Below are 20,907 nucleotides of genomic sequence, written 5' to 3'. Positions count from 1 at the left end.
GATCCTGTTCCTCCTCCCAGCCCACTCGCCAGGCACATCTGAGCTGGGTGCATCTCCACCCAGTTCAGGCGGCTGGCAGCAGACAGGGCCCAGGGAAGGGGTGAGGATAATTCTGCCCACTGGTGCTGCTCGTCAACTCTTCTGGTGTCCCCTTTGGGGTCTGAGACTTCAGTGAAAGTGAAGGACCCAGAAACATGCACACTGTTACAAACACACAAGATGGGAAACATATGCTCCAAGGACATGGAGGGAGAACAGCCAGGTTGGAGGCCAGGAGAAAAGTGATTTCTTTTCTTTGCTTTTTTTTATTGGAGTATAATTGCTTTACAATGTTGTGTTAGTTTCTGCTGTACAGTGAAGTCAATCAGCTATATGTATACATATATCCCCTCCCTCTTGGACCTCCCTCCCCCCCCATCCCACCCATCTAGGTCATCACAGAGCACTGAGTTGAGCTCCCTGTGCTCTACAGCGGGGTTCCCACTAGCTGTCTATTTTACACATGGTAGTGTACTTATGTCAAACCTAATCTCCCAATTCATCCTACCCTCCCCTTCCCCCACTGTGTCCACACGTCCGTTCTGTATGCCTGCGTTTCTATTCCTGCCCTGCAAATATATTCATCTGTACCCTTTTTCTAGATTCCACACATATGCATTAATATATATTAGTTTTTCTCTTTCTGACTTACTTCACTCTATATGACAGACTCTACGTCCATCCATATCTCTACAAATTACTCAGTTTCATTTCTTTTTATGGCTGAGTAATATTCCATTGTATATATTTACCACATCTTCTTTATCCATTCATCTATCAATGGTCATTTAGGTTTCTTTTCTTCTAGTTTCATTGAGACATAATTGACATACAGCACCCTGTAAGTTTAAGGCATACAGCATAATGATTTGACTTACATATATTGGTAAATGATTACCACAGTAAGTTTAGTTAATATCCATCATCTCAAATAGAAACCAAAAAAAAGAAAGAAAAGAAAAAAAAGGATTTTCCTTGTTATGAGAACTCATAGGATCTACTTTCTTAACAGCTTTCACATATACCATACAGCAGTGTTAACTGTAGTCATCAAGTTGTACGTTACATCCCTAGTACTTATTTATAACTGGAAGTTTGTATCTTTTGATCACCTTCATGCAATTCCCTCTCCCCTCCCAGCCCCCAGGGATTCCCTTCTTGAGAGACAATGCAGACTTGGGAATGCTGTGAATGCCCTTGTGAATTTCCCGAAAACATACATTCACCGAGAAACGGTAAAGTGATGCATTTTAGAAAACATTCATTGCCACCCCCTCCAAATGTCAACTTTTATCTTCTCATGTAAACTCTAGTATCTTTGTGGCTAGGGACGCCATCTGCAATGGCGCTGGGATTTCCAGGGTACCCAGAACAGTGTTAGATACATAGCACACTCAAGACATGCTGTAGGCCAGGCGACTGGGGCTGAGACCTGAGCTGCCTGGCCTCAGGCTTGGTCCACTCCCAGCCACCTCCCCTACCCTGGACCCCAGGGTACCAGGGCCTGGGCTACTTGGACAGAGCAGTCCTCTTCACAGAGCATCCCCAATGGCCTCTCTGCCAAGCCCCCCTTTGCCCTCTGCTGGAACAGTCGGTCTCCTGGCCTCGGCCTTCCAAGGGTATGCAAGGGGCCATCCAGCTTTGTGCTGGGTAAGTGTATGGCTCTAAAGACTGCCTGTCCTTTTGCCTAGGTTCAAATCCTACCTCTACCCCTCATCAGCTGAGTGATCCTGGACAACTTCTTTACCTTTATAAGCATCAGTTTCCTCCTTTGTCAAATGGAGATAACTATCCATAAGTCACAAAATTACTGTGAGGATGAAATGAGGTTACATATATAAATACTTAATACAGTGCAGAGCACACCCGGAAATGCTCCATGTTAGCTACAATTATTATTACTATTCTCAAAGGAACAGTCCTCACCACCCCCTGAGAAGTGTAGAACACAGTCAGTAACTTGGCTTCCCAGGGTTAAGAAGTCTGCAGAAGGCAGGGGCTGAGTAAATGCATCTTGGTTGCAACTGCATATGCAGGAAGAACCCATTGGCCCCCACTACAAAGAAAAGGCTACACTGTGGTCCCACAAAAAGGACCACATTTGTCATCAATGACAGTAACTTTTTTTTTTTACATCTTTATTGGAGTATAATTGCTTTACAATGGTGTGTTAGTTTCTGCTTTATAACAAAGTGAATCAGTTATACAAATACACATGTTCCCATATCTCTTCCCTCTTGCGTCTCCCTCCCGAAAGTAACTTTCAAAAGCTGCATTTACTGCTTCAAAACAGAGATGACTACATTAACTGATTTTAACCTATTTTTTCTCTTAAATACTTCTTGTGCAATATCTGAGATACCATCACTGTTTTTGAATTCACTGATAAAACACGTCTTTTACTGCACTAAAAACTCATTGTAAACTGAGTTATCACACAAGTTTAACTTAAAGTACTTAAGGCCAGAATCAAACTCTGGTGGCTAGTCAATCTGTCAGTTTATATACGCAGATAAATTGTGTAGGAATGGAAAGACAGAGGCACAGACAAGTAAACACGTGTACTAGTGCTAAGGAAGCCCTGGCTTGCCTTCCTTCTCCATGGTAACCGGCTTGCTGCCCAACTGAATGCATGTTCCACAGACTGTCCGCCAGAGGGCGGGTGAGAACTGGCGTTTCCGACCAGTAAAGGAGTGGAGGCCAAAGACAGACCAAGACGGGTAGAAGCTGGGGAGCGCAGTGACAGAAATTCATGCTCTCCACCCTCCAACCACCACCTGTACAGCTGCCCTGTTTCATTAAGAAATGTTTCTCGGACTTCCCTGGTGGAGCAGGCGTTAAGAATCCGCCTGCCGATGCAGGGGACACGGGTTCGAGCCCTGGTCAGGGAAGATCCCATATGCTGTGGAGCAACTAAGCCCGTGCGCCCTACTGAGCCCTCTAGAGCCTGCGAGCCACAACTACTGAAGCCTGCGCACCCTAGAGCCCTTGTTCTGCAACAAGAAAAGCCACTGCAATGAGAAGCCCATGCACTGCAAAGAAGAGTAGCCCTCACTTGCCGCAACTAAAGAAAGCCCGTGCACAGCAACAAAGACCCAACACAGCCAAAAATAAATAAATAAATTTATTTATTTATTTTAAAAAAAGAAAGAGAAAAGGGAAGGGAGGAGAGGGGAGGGAAGGGGTTTCTCTGTTTGGTCTTTCCCCCTCCCCCCCCTTCTCAGTCCCAGGACTGAGAAAGCAAGAGGGGGAAAAGAAAACAGAAGTGTTCCTTGATGAAAATAAGAGGTCAGTCAGCCACATGTAAATCAATTAAGTTAGAACATTCCCTCACACCATACACAAAAATAAACTCAAAATGGCTTAAAGACTTAAAATATAAGACCTGACACTGTAAAACTCCTAGAAGAAAACACAGGCAAAACATTCTCTGACATAAATTGTACCCATGTTTTCTTAGGCCAGCCTCCCAAGGCAATAGAAATCAAAGCAAAAATAAACAAATGGGACCTAATCAAACTTACAAGCTTTTGCACAGCAAAGCTTGTATAAAATGAAAAGATAACCTACGAACTGGGAGAAAATATTTGCAAGTGATGCAACCAACAAGGGCTCCCTGGAGGAAGCAACGTCTGAGACCTATGAGAGCAGCAGGAGTTGGTCAGAGGACAGAAGGCCCTGGCAGCGCAGCTGAAGAGTGCACAGGCATGCCTGTGTATGAAGATGTAATAGCAAGAAATGTGTACTGAGCACTGACTAGAACCAGGCACTGTTCTAAGCATTCTATATGGAGTAACTCACTTAGTCCTCACGATAACTCTATGAAGTAGGGTCTATAATCACCATGCCCATTTTTCAGATGCGAATGCTGAGGCAGAGAGAAGCTTGTCCAAGGTCACAGAGTTGGGACATGGTGGAACCACCTGCTCTGGATCAGGTGCCTTGGCCTCCAAGACACACAGTCTGCAGGCTGGTAGGCCAGACACATATAGAGTCCAGACCGTATCATGATGGGAAGAGCTAGAAAAGGGTTTTAAGCAGGGGTGGGACAAGATCATATTTGTATGTTAGAAGCTCCCTCTGGCTGCTGTGTGAGGGTAGACTCAGGAGGCACAGCTGAGGTGATTGCCGACTTGAGCAAGGCAGACACAGTGGGGATAGAGCAAGGTACATGGTCTGGAAACACACAAAGAAGAGAGACTCAGCATGATGGGGCTGAAGTCGCACACCACAGTCTGGTGAGTCATACCCACACTTCAGAAACTAATCACTGCCAGCAGCACGCATCATCTGCACATTCAAAGAGGGTGAGATATTTCTGAAACACTTATTTAATCGGAACATTTTATATATCAAACCACTCTTTTTCCTGTGAAAAACTGTTTCCTATGAACACCAACAGTCTCTGCCACTAGTTTAAAACTCTACCAGTTCACGTACAAATGCAATCAGCTCTCCTTCCTTGGTCACTGTCAGACGTAGGCTTTAAGTCAGTTTACACAAATCACACTCTGCAGCACATCCCAGGCTGCAAGACTGGACCAGGACAGGCACTGGACCAGTCTGGCATCTAAGAACGTAGGAACTGTGAATCACCTCTCACTCCCTTCAGCCCCCCGGCACTGACAACACATGTGGCACAGCTGCCTGGTGCCACAGGTGCCCCAGTGCTAACTCCAACTGGGGCCCAACCAACACCAACTCTAACCAACTGCCTCTCTTGGCGGGTCCTGATTTATAACAAAACATAGCAAGCCTCATCTGCTTGCTTTAAGAGAATAGCTGTTTCTCAGAAGGTCCGGGAGGCTGTAAGGACAGAAAAGAATCCTTCATTTTCAGAGGACAAGGGAGAGGTCGCAAATGGTAAGTTCCAACAAGGCCACGTTTCTATGTTCTGAAGCCTGAGAAAGGACAGATTCAGGCGTCTTTGCGTCAGCCGGTTGAATGAAAGGAAGACAGCCTAACTGAAGACAGGGTGTGGGTCTGTGAGATCTGATAGCCCAGCGAGGCCAATAATCTTCCAGTCACTCTGGAGTGCATCATATAATTTGCCCCCCTAGTTAAGCTAACATGAATGTGAAAAATATGCTGAGCTGTAGGGAAAACCAACCTGCAGTTTAAAATATCCGTTTGGATAAATGACATGTGAATAAACTAGCTTTTACTATGTAAAGATTCCTGTCCTCGCTATAAATACTTGGTCTTTGGGATTGAGGACTTCTAATGACTTGGGAGAGGGTCAAGTATTTGAATACATTTTAAAAGTCTGTATTCATACAAGACATTTTACTGAGCCCTTTCTATGTGGAAACCAGCCATAAGTTCCTACTTAACCAAATGAGGGGAAGGCTGTTCTAGCGAGGAGAAGCAGTAAGTGGAAAGAGCAGGTGGCAAGGGTGGGGGGACAGTGCAGCACTCAATGCAGAAGAGCTTATGTGCGTGTGTGTTTGCACCTGCACACAAGTGTGCATATGCTGCATACCCATGGCCCTGATCATGGCTAGAGAGACAGGAGGGGCCAAGGAGTTAATGGCCTTTTACACTAAGCTAAGGAGCTGACATTTGATTCTGGAAGCAACCCTGAGCCAATTAAGCAGGAGAAAGACATGCTCAAATCTGAGCTGTAGACTGGAGGGGGCAGGACTGAAGCTGGAGGGCCATTTTGGAAGCTGGTGCAACAATCGTATAAGAGATAGTGAGGGCCTGAACTAAAGCATTTGCACAAGGATGGAGAGGACACTGAGGATACAGGCTGGAACCAACAGGGCTTGGTGGCTGACTGGAAGTAAGGGGTCAATGAGGACTCCCAAATCTCTGGCCTAGAGAATGAGTAGATGGTGGTATCTTCAACCAAGTTTGGGACCACAGAGGGAGGAGAAATCCTGTTTTGCTGAACTTAATGGTTCTGAGGGACACCAAGTGGAGATTTCTAGTAGTAGACTGTTAGAGATCAAGGTCTGAAGCTCAGGAGGAAGATGTGGCTTGGGAACCCTCATTTATTCCAAAACTATTAACTGAATATCTACTATGTGCCAGGCACCATAATAAGCAATGAGTAGAGAGTGGTGAACAAGACAGATAAGATCCTGTCCTCAAGGACCTTACGTTTTATGTGGGGAAGATAGACCACAAACAAACAGGCAGACAGTAGAACTATACACTGTGATAAGTGCTATGAAGGAATAAAATAAAGTGCCATGATAAAGAATAACCAGGGGAGAAAGGTGGCTTTAGAGAAGGTCAGGGAAGAGATGGAGGAAAACCATTTCTGGCAGAGCAAACAACAAGTGCAAATGCCCTGAGGTGAGAAAGCTCTTGACATTCTAGGAAATGAGGAGGTTAGTATGACCAAGTATAGTTAGAGAGGGGAACAAGAAGTAGGCAGGGGCTAGAACATGTGGGGCCTTGGAAGCCATGGTAAGGAGCAATGAACAGTCACAAAGGACTTTCAGCAGCAGCAAGATATCAAATGGGATGTGATCATGAACATGTGTAGGTGAAGTAAGGAAAGGGCAATACTCACACATTTAAGGGACAAGTGGAGAAAGAAGAGCCCAAGAAGGAGCAATTAGTGAGGCAAAGGGACAGAGAATGGGGTTGCAAGCCAAGAGAGAAATATCAAGGACAGGGAAGTGGTTAACAGTCAAATGCTGCAAGGAAAGCAAGTAGGTTAAAGATGAAAAAATATCCAAAATATTTAGCAACAAAGAGTTATTAGTGACCTTGAAAGGAAGGTTTTAGGGGAATGGTGGCAAATTGCCCTAAGCTGAGGAAATAACTGGAGATGGAGAACTAGAACCTGAGAATGCAAAGACCCAAAGCCACAACCTGGGATGTAAAGGGAAGGAAATTGATGGGGAGGTCGCTAGGAGGATGCAAGATTGGGCATCTCTCAGGCAAATTTGTAAATGTATAAACTCCTGCCTGGTGGTCTCAATTCTCTCTATGAACCAGGTGTTGGGGTCATTTTCACTGAGAGGGTCCCGGGAGCAGAGCAGGGGAAGGGCCTGAGGGACATGATGAAGATTTTGAATAGCTACTGTGGAGAAGGGCAAGAGAACTGGCTGGAGACACGAGGATCATGTGCTCACTGAGGGCCCACATGAATTCCAAGAACATGACTTTGTGGAGGCACCATTTTCCACCATGGGTGAGACTCTACAGTGCTGCTCGGAGGCTGAGCATAGGGGCAGAGGAGTGCAGACAGGATACTGAAGTTCGGTTTGACAGTCGGTGGGCTGGAAGGATGAGGGAGCAAAAGAGCTGTGAAACAGAAGTGTGGCTGCCTTGCATCTCCAACTGAACCTATCCAAACAGATGTCTTGATTTCCAACCCCAGACCCATTTCTCTCCCCCAGCCCTCAGCGGGGAGTGTTTCTTCCCCATCTCAGTAGATGGTAAAACCCTCCACTAAACCACCATCATGAAGAGTCAGCATCCTCTTGGAGTTCCCCTTTCCCTCATCTTCCCCTCCAATCCATTCTTTTTTAGCCTTTTTAAAAAATACATTTATTTATATTTATTTTTGGTTGTGTTGGGTCTTCACTGCACGTGGGCTTTCTCTAGTTGTGGCGAGTGTGGGCTACTCTTCCTTGCGGTGCGCAGACTTCTCATTGCAGTGGCTTCTCTTGTTGCAGAGCATGGGCTTCAGGGCGCGTGGGCTCAGTAGTTGTGGCTCGTGATCTCTAGAGCACAGGCTCAGCAGTTGTGGCACACAGGCTTAGTTGCTCCGCGGCATGTGGGATCTTCCCAGACCAGGGATCAAACCCGTGTCCCCTCAATTGGCAGGCGGATTCTTAACCAATGCGCCACCAAGGAAGTCCCCATAGTATTTTATTAGATAGTTATTATATTTACGTAACCACATTCTTCAAATAGTGGACATTTTTCGTGGTTTTCAACTATTTTCCATTGAACATGGAGCTACGATGAATATTTTTTGTATGTAAACTTTTTTGAAATAATTATAGATTTGTACGAAGCTGCAAAGAAATATATCCTCCCCGATGTTATTAACATCTTACACAACTATAGAACAATATCAAAACCAAGAAGCTGACACTGGTATAATCCACAGAACTCATTCAGATTTCAACAGTTACACATACATTTGTTTGTGTGTGTACATCTTTTTTTTTTTTTAATTTATTTTTGGCTGCGTTAGGCCTTCGTTGCTGCGCCCGGGCTTTCTCTAGTTGCAGCGAGCAAGGGCTACTCTCCATTGTGGTGCGTGGGCTGCTCATTGTGGTGGCTTCTCTTGTTGCGGAGCACGGGCTCTAGGCACATGGGCTTCAGTAGTTGTGGCTCACGGGCTCTAGAGCGCAGGTTCAGTAGTTGAGGCAACGGGCTTAGCTGCTCCGCAGCATGTGGGATCTTCCCGGACCAGGGACCAAACCTGTGTCCCCTGCATTGGCAGGTGGATTCTTATCCACTGCGCCACCAGGGAAGCCCCTGTGTACCTTTATCACATGTGTAACCACCACCGCAGTCAAGATACTAGATGCTTTTTAAATATATTTGTCAGACTTCCCTGGTGGTCCAGCGGTTAAGAATCCACCTGCCAGTGCGGGGGACACAGGTTTGAACCCTGGTCCAGGAAGATCCCACACGCTGTGGGCAACTAGGCCCATGCACAACTACAGAGCCTCTGCTCTAGAGCCTGCGAGCCACAAATACTGAGCCTGCATGCCACAACTACTGAAGCCCGCATGCCCTAGAGCCTGTGCTCTGCAACGAGAAGCCACCCCAATGAGAAGCCTGTGCACCACAACGAAGAGTAGCCCCTGCTCGCCACAATCAGAGAAAGCCCGCACGCAACAATGAAGACCCAACACGGCCAAAAATAAGTAATAAATAAATTTAAATAAATAAATAAATTTGTCATGATGTGGGCTGGGGTCTCAAAAAAATCAGAGTCTAGAAGCCTAGAAAGACCTTAAAAGAATCCTACCAACAATCGATCATCTGCACAGCAGTCAGAGTACCTTTTAAAGACCAGTCACTGTATTCAGAGCATTTCAAATAAACAGATTTTTAAGCCAGTGGAGAGCCATCTCTCACACACGGAAAAAAAAAAAAAGATCAGTCACGACTTAAAAAACATCAATGGCTTTCCATTTCTCTTAGAATAATAAACTCCCTTGCATCTAGTAAAAATAATAACCTCTCTATATAATGCAACAAAGATAGACTATGGGGAAAATAGATATAAACAACTGTGATGGGAGATTTTAAAAAAGAATGGCTCAATCAAGATTTTTTAAATGAGCATATAAAAAAAAAAAAAAATATATATATATATATATATATACACACTTTGGCCACGCCTTGTGGCATGCGGGATCTTAGTTCCCGGACCAGGGATCAAACCCGTGCCCCCTGCAGTGGAAGCATGGAGTCCTAACCACTGGACTGCCAGGGAATTCCTAAAATATTTTAATAATAAAATTTAAAAGCTCAAACTAATAAATAAGTATAGAATTTTATACCCAAGAAACAGAAACTGCACTCTTTTCAAGGGTACATGGAACACTGACAAAAATTGCCCATAGACTTAGCCATATAGAGCCAGTGACAAAAATTCCCAAAAAAATCAGCATCACACAAACTGTGTTATTTCACCATAATGCTATAAAATTAGAAATTGCAATAAAAGGAAAACTTTTTAAAAATTACATGTCTGGAAACCAAATGACATACTACTAAATAACCATTGGGTTAAAGAGGAAATGGTAAGGAAAATTACAAAGTACATAAAATTAAATGACGATGCCCGTATGTAAAAAAATGAAATTGGACCTCTTTCTTATATCATACAAAAACTAACTCAAAATGGATCAAAAACCTAAATGTAAGAGCTAAAACTATATAGAAGAAAATATAGCTGTAAATCTTCGTGACCTTGCATTACACAATGTTTTCTTAAATATGACACTAAAAGCTCAAGCAACCAAAGAAAAAACTCTTCTCAATTTTTAACCTAAATAAATAAAATTAATACGTAATCTAAATTGGACTTCTCAAAATTAGAATTCTTACAAGTTAACAATAAAACGACAAATAACCCAATTAGAAAATGTGCAATGAGGGACTTCCCTGGTGGCTCAGTGGTTAAGACTCCACACTTCCAATGCAGGGGGCCTGGGTTCAATCCCTGGTCAGGGAACTAGATCCCACATGCACGCCACAACTCAGGAGCCCGTGTGTCGCAACTAAGGAGCTGGCAAGCTGCAACTAAGGAGCCTGCCTGCCACAACAAAGCAGCCCACATGCCACAACTAAGGAGCCCTCAAGCCACAACTAAGGAGCCTGCCTGCTGCAAGAGCCAGCACAACTAAATAAAAATAAATAAATAAATAAATAATTTTTTTTTTAAATGAGCAATGAATTTGAATAGACATTTCTCCAAAGACAATACACAAATGGTCAATAAGCACATGAAATATGCTCAGCATCATTAATCATTAGGAAAAGGCAAATCCAAGATGCTATGACATACCAATTTACACCCACTAGGACGACTACTGGCCGTAATTAAAAAGACAGACCTAACAAGTATTGGTGAGGATGTGGAGAAATCAGAACCCTCATAAACTGCTGGTGTAAATGTAAATTGGTACACTTGCTTTGGACAACAGTTTGGCAATTCCTGAAAAAGTTATACATAGAATTGCTATACACTCCAGCATTTTCACTTCTATGTATATCCTCAAGAGAACTGAAAACACCTGTTCACAGATGGTCATAACAGCATTACTCATAATAGACAAAAAAAAGTAAAAACAACTCCAAATGTCTATCAACTGATGAATGGATAAATGAAATATGATATATCCATACAATGGAATTATTACTCAGTCATAAAAAGGAGTGAAGTACTCATATATACTACAACACGGATGAACCCTGAAATCATTAAGCTAAGTGTAAGAAGCCAGACACATAAGACCACATGTTATATGGTTCCATTATATAAAATGTCCAGAAAAAGCAAATCCATACAGACAGAAAGTAGATAATGGTTACCAGGAGCTAGGAGACTGGGATGAGAAATGGGAAGTGACTGCTAATGAATACTGTACAACGTTTCTGGAGTGACAAGAATGTTCTGGAATTAGATAATGGTGACAGTTCCACAACTTTTTGAATATACTAATTTCACTCATTAAAGGGTGAATTTTATGGTATATGAATTAAATCTCAATTTAAAAACAAATGACTATGAAAATATTAGATATAAGAGTTTGTAGAAACCAGCAAAAGCAGTAATTATATGAAAATTTATGGTTTTAAACACATTTTTCAGAAAACAAAAATAATTGAAAAAGAAGAGTTAAATGTTCAACTCAAGAATTTTGGAGCTGTTCCCTGGTGTTCTACTGGTTAGGATTCCAGGCTTTCACTGCCGTGGCCTGGGTTCAATCCCTGGTCTGAGAACTGAGATCCTGCAAACCTGCATGGCGTCGCCAAGAAAAAAAAAAGAAGAAAGAAAGAAAGAAAGAAAGAAAGAAAGAAAGAAAGAAAGAAAGAAAGAGAATTTGTGAAGAAACTAATAAAATAAATCTAAATAAATTTTTAAAAATAAGGATAGATACAAAGACAAAGAGACCAACAGTAACCTCAAAACACAGAAATTTAAAAAAAAAAGGCTGATTCTTTAAAAAGATTAATAAGATAGAACTCTGGCTACATAAACTCCAAAATAAACAGCATATAATGGAAAAAAGGGAAATAATGAAAATTAAATTAATAATTTCAAACAGTTACAAGTTAATAAAATATAACAGGTGAAAGAGACAAATTTCTGGGGGGGAACCCAGTAAAATGGCAAATCTGTCACAAGAAGAGATAACATCTAAACAGACTTGTAGCCATTAAAGAAACAGAAACACCAAAAATCTGCAACAAACACTATTGGGACACTTTGAGGACAAAACAAAGGTGCCTACTGCATCATTGCTCTTTAACATAATACTGGCAGTCCTCGACAACCCCAGAAAGTTCTAGGCGCAAATGAGCTCTTCCAAACTTTTGAGGACTAGATAATCCTGATTTTATATAAATCGTTCCTGAAGAGGGATATATGTGGCTAATATACCTTTGGTTCTATAAGCTGATAAGGACAGTGAAAGAAAAGAAACCATAGGCCCATTTCACTTATAGCATGCAAACACTGATCTAACTAACTCCAACTGTATTTTTTAAATGCATCATAATTAAGTAGATTTATTCCAAGAATGCAAAGATAGTTTAACTTCCATAAAATCTACCAATGTAGATCATCAACGTTAATGAACTAAAGAAAAATTATACGATCTTCTTAACTGAGGAAGAAAACATTTGATAAGTTCAACACCGAATCATGATCTTTTTAATAATTCTCAGAAAACTAGAATGAGACAGGGACTTCCCTTATTTGCCAAAAATACATACCAAAAATTGCAGCTGAATGTTTTGAGGATCCAGAAAAATTCATTCTAAAGTTTACAAGGAAAAAATCAAGGTTCTCAAATAGCTGGGTCAATTTTAAAGCGAAGAGAGAAGAGGAACTTGCTGTACCGGACTTACGGTTTCCTACAAAGGTTTGGTATTAAGAACCCATATGCACTGGCACAAAGACAGGTGAATAGATCTGGGGCAGAAGAGAGACCCAAGGACACAATAGGTGGAGGGACTTGCCATACCATAAAAGGGGCTCCCTAAAGCAATGGGGACGAACGAACTGCTTAGTTGACAATGACTGGGAAAACAACAACAACAAAAAGACTGACTGAGACTACCACTTTACACCTGAATCCAGACAGATCACAGATTTACAGTAGAGAGTAAAATGATAAAATAGCCAATAGAAGAAAACACTGGAGATTATCTTTGTGACCTGGGCATGGGTATAGCCTCTGTAAACAAGACCTCAAAAGCTCAAGCCATAAAATGAAAAACATGAATTACATGAAAATTAAGGGTTTCAAAATACAAATTGAGGGCTTCCCTGGTGGCACAGTGGTTGAGAGTCCACCTGCCGATGCAGGGGACACGGGTTCGTGCCCCGGTCCGGGAGGATCCCACATGCCGCGGAGCGGCTGGGCCCGTGAGCCATGGCCGCTGAGCCTGCGCGTCCGGAGCCTGTGCCCCGCAACAGGAGAGGCCGCGGCGGTGAGAGGACCGCGTACGGCAAAAAAAAAAAAAAAAAAAGGTCCAAAAAAAAAACTTCTACAGAAAACAAGTGGGCAGTTCACAGAAAAGGAAACCAAATGACTAATGAGGTGTATGAGGAATTGCCCACACCTATGAGGAATTAGAAATGTGCAAATTAAAATAATAATGAAATATCCCTTTCACACCTTCAGAATAGCAAATATTAGAATGGTAGATACCCAGTGTTGGTGAGGACACAGGAGAAAGGAACAGCTTTTCTGGAAAGCAATCTGACAAAACATAGGTAGATATAAACCCTTGGATCCTGTGATTCCAATCCATTATATACCTCAGAGAAATTCTAGCACTAGGCTGTGAGGGTATGTACCCTGGCATAATTTGTGGAGGAGGGAGCTGGAAGCAACCAGGTGTCATGATAGGGAATGGGTAAGTGCTGGATGCATATCATGAAATGACAAGCAGCACTGAGAGCTCTGAACCATATGCATTTATAGTATATGGTTAGATCTTTTAAAAAAACATCTATTAAGTGAAAAAAGACATATGCAGCACAACTATCATTCATATAAATTTAAAACATACACAGACAGGGTACTTCCCTGGTGGCACAGTGGTTAAGAATCCGCCTGCCAATGCAGGGGACATGGGTTGGAGCCCTGGTCCGGGAAGATCCCACATGCCACAGAGCAACTTAGCCCGTGCACCAGAACTACTGAGCCTGCACTCTAGAGCCCATGGGCCACAAGTACTGAAGCCTGCACATCTGGAGCCCGTGCTCTGCAACAATGAGAAGCCCACGCACCACAAGGAAGAGTAGTCCCCCGCTCACCTCAACTACAGAAAGCCCTCATGCAGCAACGAAGACCCAACGCAGCCAAAAATAAATTAATTAATTAAAAAAAATACACAGACAAAACAACACACTTTACAAGGATGCAAACTTATTCAAATGTCACCTCCCTGCACTCACACTAACCCAGACCCCTTCCCCATTGCTCTCCGTTCCTTCACGCTGATTTATTTTTCTTTATGGCACAAGAAAGTCTATTCCACAAGAGCAGGGACCTTCCTATCTTGATCACTGCTGTATCTCCAGCTCCTAAAACAGAGCCTGAGACACTGGAGATGTCCAAAAAACATTTGTACATGAATACATGAATAAATGGCGGACATATAGCCAACAGAAAGCAGGGCCTGTGGGGAGGAGAGGAGGGTAAGAATGAGTAAGGGAAAGCCAATCAATCAATGGAGAGATCTTGCCTGGACATAAAATGATGGTGTGTCATGAATGGTCCATAAAAATGATTAAAAATTATTTTATCAAATTTATTACTATGGAAACTAGGCCCTGCTTGATAAGGCTGTCACCTGCCTGTGCGGCCTCCTCTGATTTTACTCTCACTCTGCCAGTTCCTAGAATGCCCTGACCATTTCAGGACCTTTGCACAAGCTGTCCTTCCTTCCTATAAGCTTTTTCTCTAGTTCTTTGAAGAGCTGGTTCCCTCTTATTCTTTGTTTCATATCAATGTCACTTCCTCAGAGTGGAATCCCCTAACTATCCTATCTAGTGTTTTCCTTTCCCTCAAGTTGCTCGTTCATTACCTTACCAAACTCCATGATTATTTTGTTTACTTCATGTCTCTACCCACTGAATGTAAGACAGGGGCCTTGTCTGCTTTATCATATCCCCAGCACCTGACACAGTGCCTGGCACAGAATAGTCATTCAAATATTTGCTGAGTGAATCAGTGAGTGAAGAGATGTATCATAAGGTTTTTGTAGGAAAGGTAAAGTCCTAAAACCAGGAGGGAAGGAAACAGGGAGCAGATGAGAGTCTTGATGTTAAAGAACAGGGGTAGTGGGGACATAGCGGGTGGATGGAAAACAGGCTGTGGTCAAACCCCTTAAAGTTCTGATTACAGTGTTTCAGCATTAATGTTCTGGGGTATGGGACCATGGATAAAACTCTTCCTTTAAAGTGTCCAATACTGTTGTGACAGGATGGGACCTGGGACGCTTTGCTGCAGTGCTTGCACCTAGGCAAATGTCTCCTCAAACAACAGAATACAAAGTAACTATAAGGGACTAAAAACAACTACATACATGCACAGTTGGTGCAAATTCTGATCAAGATACAAAAAGACCAAAAAGCCAGCTGTCACTTTTGAGGTGTCAGGAGCAAAAGCAGGGTACTGCCCATGATCCCTGCACACAGCACCACTGAGGGGGTGGGCAGACCACCTAAGCCACCTCTCCAGCGGACCAATGGATCCACCCCTACCCTCACCCCATTTAAGGGACCAGCTCACTCCCCCTCAGAAAAACGAGCAAGGACACCTGTAACTTGTTTTCACTCCCTCATGCAGCAGCATGAGTCTCAATGAAGCCTTGCCTGAATTCCTCCTCTGGCCTCTTATCAATTTCTATTTTTTAAAAAAAATATTTTTCCTTTTATTCATTTTTTTTGGGGGGGCAGGTTAATTTATTTTATTTATTTTTGGCCTCGTTGGGTCTTTGTTGCTGCACATGGGCTTTCTCTAGTTGCAGCGCGCGGGCCTCTCACTGCAGTGGCCTCTCCCGCCGCAGAGCACGGGCTCCAGGCGCCCGGGCCTCAGCAGTTGTGGCTCGAGGGCTCTCGAGCGCAGGCTCAGCTGCTGTGGTGCACGGGCCCAGTTGCTCCGCAGCATGTGGGATCCTCCCGGACCAGGGCTCAAACCCGCGTCCCCTGCATTGGCAGGCGGATTCTCAACCACTGCGCCACCAGGGAAGCCCATATCAATTTCTGTTGATTAAAGTGTCCAACAATTCAGGTCAACGGCATTGTTAGAATATTGTTCATATAAAGTAGAAATCAAGAGAGGAAGTGTTTCTTTCTATGGTAATACGTTTAGTCCTCACAACCACCCAAGTGAAGGTTACTACTTCCATAACAACAGCTAAAAGTCTAATGCTTTCTACGTAGCCAGCACTGTTCTAAGAGCCTTCCGAGTTTTTACTCATTTAAACCTCAGAAAGACCAACCCTATGAGAAAAGTACTATTGTTCCCATTTTATTTATGAGGAACGGAGGCAGAGAGCAGTTAAGTCTCGCTCACTTTAAGTTGGGCCTTGAACCCTAAATCTAACTCCAAAGCCTGTGTCTTTCCTCTCAACCACCTATAATCAAAACTAGGTTTACTGGGGACTTCACTGATGGTGCAGTGGTTAAGAATCTGCCTGCCAATGCAGGGGACATGGGTTCAAGCCCTGGTCCAGGAAGATCCCACATGCCACGGAGCAACTAAGCCCCTGCGCCACAACTACTGGGCCTGCGCTCTAGAGCCTGCGAGCCACAACTACTGAGCCTACATGCTGCAACTACTGAAGCCCGTGCGCCTAGAGCCCCTGCTCCGCAACAAGAGAAGCCACCACAATGAGAAGCCTGCGCACCACAATGAAGAGCAGCCCGGACTCGTGGCAACTAGAGAAAGCCCGCAGGCAGCAGCTAAGACCCAACGCAGCCAAAAATAAATAAAATAAATAAATTTATAAGTGCATCCATTATTTAAAAAAAAAAAACTAGGTTTACGGGAAGGAGTAGCTACTTGTCCTAAATGTGCTCCACATTACCTGTATTAGTAAACATCACGTGACTTCCGGAGGCTTAGGAATTGAGGGTAGAATATGGCTGTCAATCAATAACCCAGAACCCCAGACCCACGTGACTGGGCTGGTTCCCCTGGGGCCGTCCTGGTCTCGCGGGGTTTAGACTCTGGCGGGACAAACCCTCTTTTTGCCTCTCGCCCACTTCAACCTACTGCGAGATTGGCAGCCTCACTTCCTCCACCTTACCTCCCAGCAGCGACCAACTTCTGGATGAAAGTGTCCACCATGGTGTCAAAAAGCTTCACCCTCGAGATGGTAGTGCCGGGGCGCGCAGATTCCTGAGACAATTCCTCAGGCCCTTTTTCCTCACAGCCGCTGCCTACGTTGACGCCACTCGCTTCGGCCATGTTGAAATAAAACCGCCAAAGCTAACTGGCCCGGCCGCTCCGCCCACCGAAGCCCCCGATTGGCCGCTCCCGGCACTGCGCGCCTCCGACTGGAAGCAGCGAATGTCTATCACCGAGCCGCGGGGAGGGGAAACTGCCGGAGGCGGAGGGTTACACACACATTAATACAAGAACGATACACTTACGTAACACACTTTCTCGGCAAGCGGGCAAAATAAGCGAAAAGCTCAAGGACTCAATAAAAACGTTTAATTACACTTCGGAGACTTCATACAGTGCAACAGTGAATGTTCGCTGTTAATAGTCACGAGTCCATTTTATCAAATGTTAACTGCATCTGCACTTTATTCCCCTGTCCTTAAATACTCCCATCAGGTTTCCTGTCTTGCCCAGTCTCCCTAAAGTTTCTTCCAATTTTGGCTACAGACCAATATATCAAAAATTCCAATTGGTCCAGATCCATGGTCCTGGGAAAATGGAAGCCCACTATCCCACCCCCACCAAGACATTTTAACCAAACCCAATCCCAGTCCCTAAAATATTAGATGGGAAAGTAGGGGCCAGGGGTCCCTTTTAGTAAATGCCCATCATCCTTTAAAACTGTGTGTGTGACAGAGAAAGAGAGACAGGAAACAGGTGAAAGACTGAAATACTGTACAAGAAAATAAAACAGAAGAAAGTCTGGAGGAGTCTGGGATGGAAACAACCTAAGACATGAGAAGCAGGAGACTACCTCCTGTCCATGATACTTTACCCACTTCGCAATGGTGGGGAAGGACTGAAGACAAGCCTGTAAGGAGGGGAAGGTGTGGAGCTGAGAAAACCAACCTCCAAAGGTCTCACTAGGATGAGTTTAAAGAGAAAGGAGGGACCCCTGGCTTCTATTATGTTGGTGGTTCTTAGGGTAAAGGAGTGACTGAGAGGCAGGAAGATTCAGAATGATCTGTGGGCCCAGCCCTTTGGATGACCATTTGTGAATAGAAATTGGAGGACTCTTGACAAAGTACAAGAAGGGACAGACAAAAATAAGTGAAAGAGAAAATAACCCTCAAAGATAGAGCCCAAGATGGGCAGTGGTGGTGGTGAAGGTAGAGAATTCAGATTCTGATCTTGCCTGGGGGATAGAATGTGGGGCAGCCATAAGAAATATCAAGGCTTCAGGTAGCTAGCACCTTTCAAATTGGCACCATGGCCTCTCCCAGGGGGTGGGACCAATAAGAAAGTTTGAAGGGTCATCCAAGCCAGATGTCTCAAGTAGAAGTGCAGGGTTTGATATGCCTTCTTCTCATTCCATTTACTGCACCTCTCCTCACCTGCAAAACAAGCTTGGTAGAGGAGGTGTGTGTTGTGCGGGAAGGATGAGGCAGGGAAGGAGCACTCATCATCTAGCTCCTGAGAGCTTCAACAGATCATCTCGGCAGTATCAGGCTGGTAAATGCAGTGGTCCTGGTATTGGGTGAGTTCCTGACCCACCCTTTACCCGCCTCCAAGCATCCCTCTAGAGGGTACCATGACCGGGATGACTCCTCAGATCAGAGAGAAGAAAAACACAAACAGTTCCACATCTCAGAGATTCCCATTGTGAGACAACATCTGTTTCTGTGAGTCCAAGTGATTGGGGTATATATGTGTGTCATGACTGCCTGGGGCTGAGAACCTCCACTGCCCTCTCCTTGGCTCAGCTGGTCGAGGGAGATGCACTAGGGCACACATATCCTCCTGTCACTTTCCAAACCAACTACTCTCTAAACCAGACTTTTCAGGGTAGTGTTCCAAGTCCAGTGTGTCCCAGACAGTCTGATCTATTTAGAGCTGCGCCCACCACTGTAGTCATCTGGGCCAGGAGGAAAAAAACAGCTTATATATCCTGGGGCTGCTGGGACTGAAGGGACTGGGAGGGATAGATAACTGGGATTGAGGGAAAAGCTACATGATATTTTTCCACCTGTCTGAGGAAGGGGTGGGCTCTGACTGCAGGATTGGTGCTTTAGCAGGACTAAGACAGTAGCCTGGTTCACAGAAAAATACACACACAAAATAAAGTATCAACATTTCTCCCCAACCTAATAACTCTCCAAAGAGAGGATGAGTGCTCTGGAGAACCAGAGGTTTTTGCTGCTCCCACTCCCTATGCAAAAGTGCCTGGCACCTTGCCCCCAGTGGCAGGGAAAAGCAGAGTAGTCTGGTGGGCAGCTCAGTCCCAAAATAAAAATAAGCAAGCCTAAGAGATGAAGCAGGAAAGGGCTGATGGCAACTGCTTGGAATCTGGGCTGAAAGCCCAAGAGGAAGAACCAGTGGTAGTAAGTAAGTAAGTTCTATGTGCAGCTCTTCTCAGGATCTCAGGGACACAGATGGAGGGGGAAGGCAGAGAAGGGTTGGCAGGGGATGGATGGAGTGGGATTGGCAGGGAGAGTGGATTTCCTTAGGGCAGGACAGTACCTGTACTGAATGAGTGAGCCCAGTTTGGCAAGAAAATTAAAAAATAATGAGAGCAGGGGATCCAGGCGTGGAGCCTCTTCAGCAAGAGCAGTTCAAAGTCTCTGTCCCTGACTCAGGGCCGGACTCGGTATATGGTGGGGCACCTGAAGAGGGTGCTACCCTCTCCTCTCTGCCCCCGACCCAGAGTAGTGTGGGAAATAGCAGGCTTCTCTCCCCATCACTGGTTACCAGTGTCGTGAGTCCACCAGCTCAGGTCGGAGGCTGAGTTTCTTGAGGCTCTCGTAGCCCACCACAATGACAATGGTTGAGGGCGTGGCTGAGATGATTCTGGCGGAGAGGCCTTTCATGAGGCCCCAAGGCCCCTCTTCTGCCATCAGCTGTCGGAAGGTCAGGATGATGGAGTTCTTGCCCTCAACCTGGAAAAGTCAATGCATTGGAGGACGACGGTCTGCAGTCAAAGCCCCTCTACCCAATCTCCCTCTGCCTTAGGCTAAAGTGGAAAGAACTAGACTTGGGAGTCAGAGGGCTGGACTCTGCTTCTGTGGGACAGTTCAGCACAGTGACTGAGTATGGGCTCTGATGCCAGACTGCCTGGTATGAATTCTGCTCTGCAATTTACTAACAGCATAATCTCAGGTACTTTACTTAACACTTTGCACCCCAGTTTCCTCAAATATAAAATAGTAATGGTAATACCCACCCTGTGTGGTGGTTCTACGAAGTAAACAAAAGAATACTTGTAAATGCTGAGAACAGTGCCTGGCAGACAGTAAGTATTCAATAAATGTTAGTTATAATTAATATCATTAGATAAACTACAGAGTGATGAGTCTTTGGACCAGGTGCTTCTCTCTGGTCTCAGGGAGGCTGGATTAAATCACCTCTAAGGGCCTCTGCAGCTCTGTTATGGGCCAGGGTTCTTGGCCTTCCCAAAGCAATAGAAATTGACTAGAGGCCAGACAAGAAATTCAGGCAAGGCTTTACTGGGGCCCCTGCTGCACAAGAGAGGAGCAAGAACAAACAACAGCTTCCTTTGCTTGCTCACTCCCCAAAGGGGGGTAAGCTTGTTTCTTATATGGGGTGAGGGTAGGTGTGTGTCCAGGAGTCAGGCCAGAGGGGTGGCTTAGGTATTTTGCCACCCCTTTGGTGGCGGTGTGTGCAGGGAGCATGCACAGTACCCTGCTTTTGCTCCCGGCACTTCAAAAGTGGCAGTTGGGTTTTTTGGTTTCTTTGTATCTTTTGGGTCCAGAATTTGCCCCAATTGGGCATGCACACAGTTGTT

At 44.5% G+C, this 20,907-nt stretch overlaps 1 protein-coding gene across 5 annotated transcripts in view; it reads right to left on the bottom strand.

The window, feature by feature from the left end:
- LOC309801299 (solute carrier family 25 member 44) overlaps positions 1-20,907 on the bottom strand; it is a 44,942-nt gene that overhangs the window by 6,867 nt on the left and 17,168 nt on the right. For 3 of the 5 annotated variants that reach the window (XM_082615967.1, XM_082615966.1, XM_082615968.1), the window contains one exon: positions 19,854-20,041. In XM_082615967.1, coding sequence (XP_082472093.1) covers positions 19,854-20,041 — 188 coding nt within the window. Of the gene's footprint in view, positions 1-17,025; positions 17,214-19,853; positions 20,042-20,907 lie in introns of those variants that run through there. The other 2 variants (XM_082615971.1, XM_082615970.1) reach the window with 2 other exon arrangements.

This window comes from Mesoplodon mirus (assembly GCF_964341445.2).
Source record: "Mesoplodon mirus genome assembly, chromosome: 3".
In the NCBI taxonomy this organism is placed as follows: Eukaryota; Metazoa; Chordata; class Mammalia; order Artiodactyla; family Ziphiidae; genus Mesoplodon; species Mesoplodon mirus.
The sequence above is the reverse complement of the archived record's forward strand: the minus strand, read 5'-3'. Positions and strand labels throughout refer to the sequence as shown.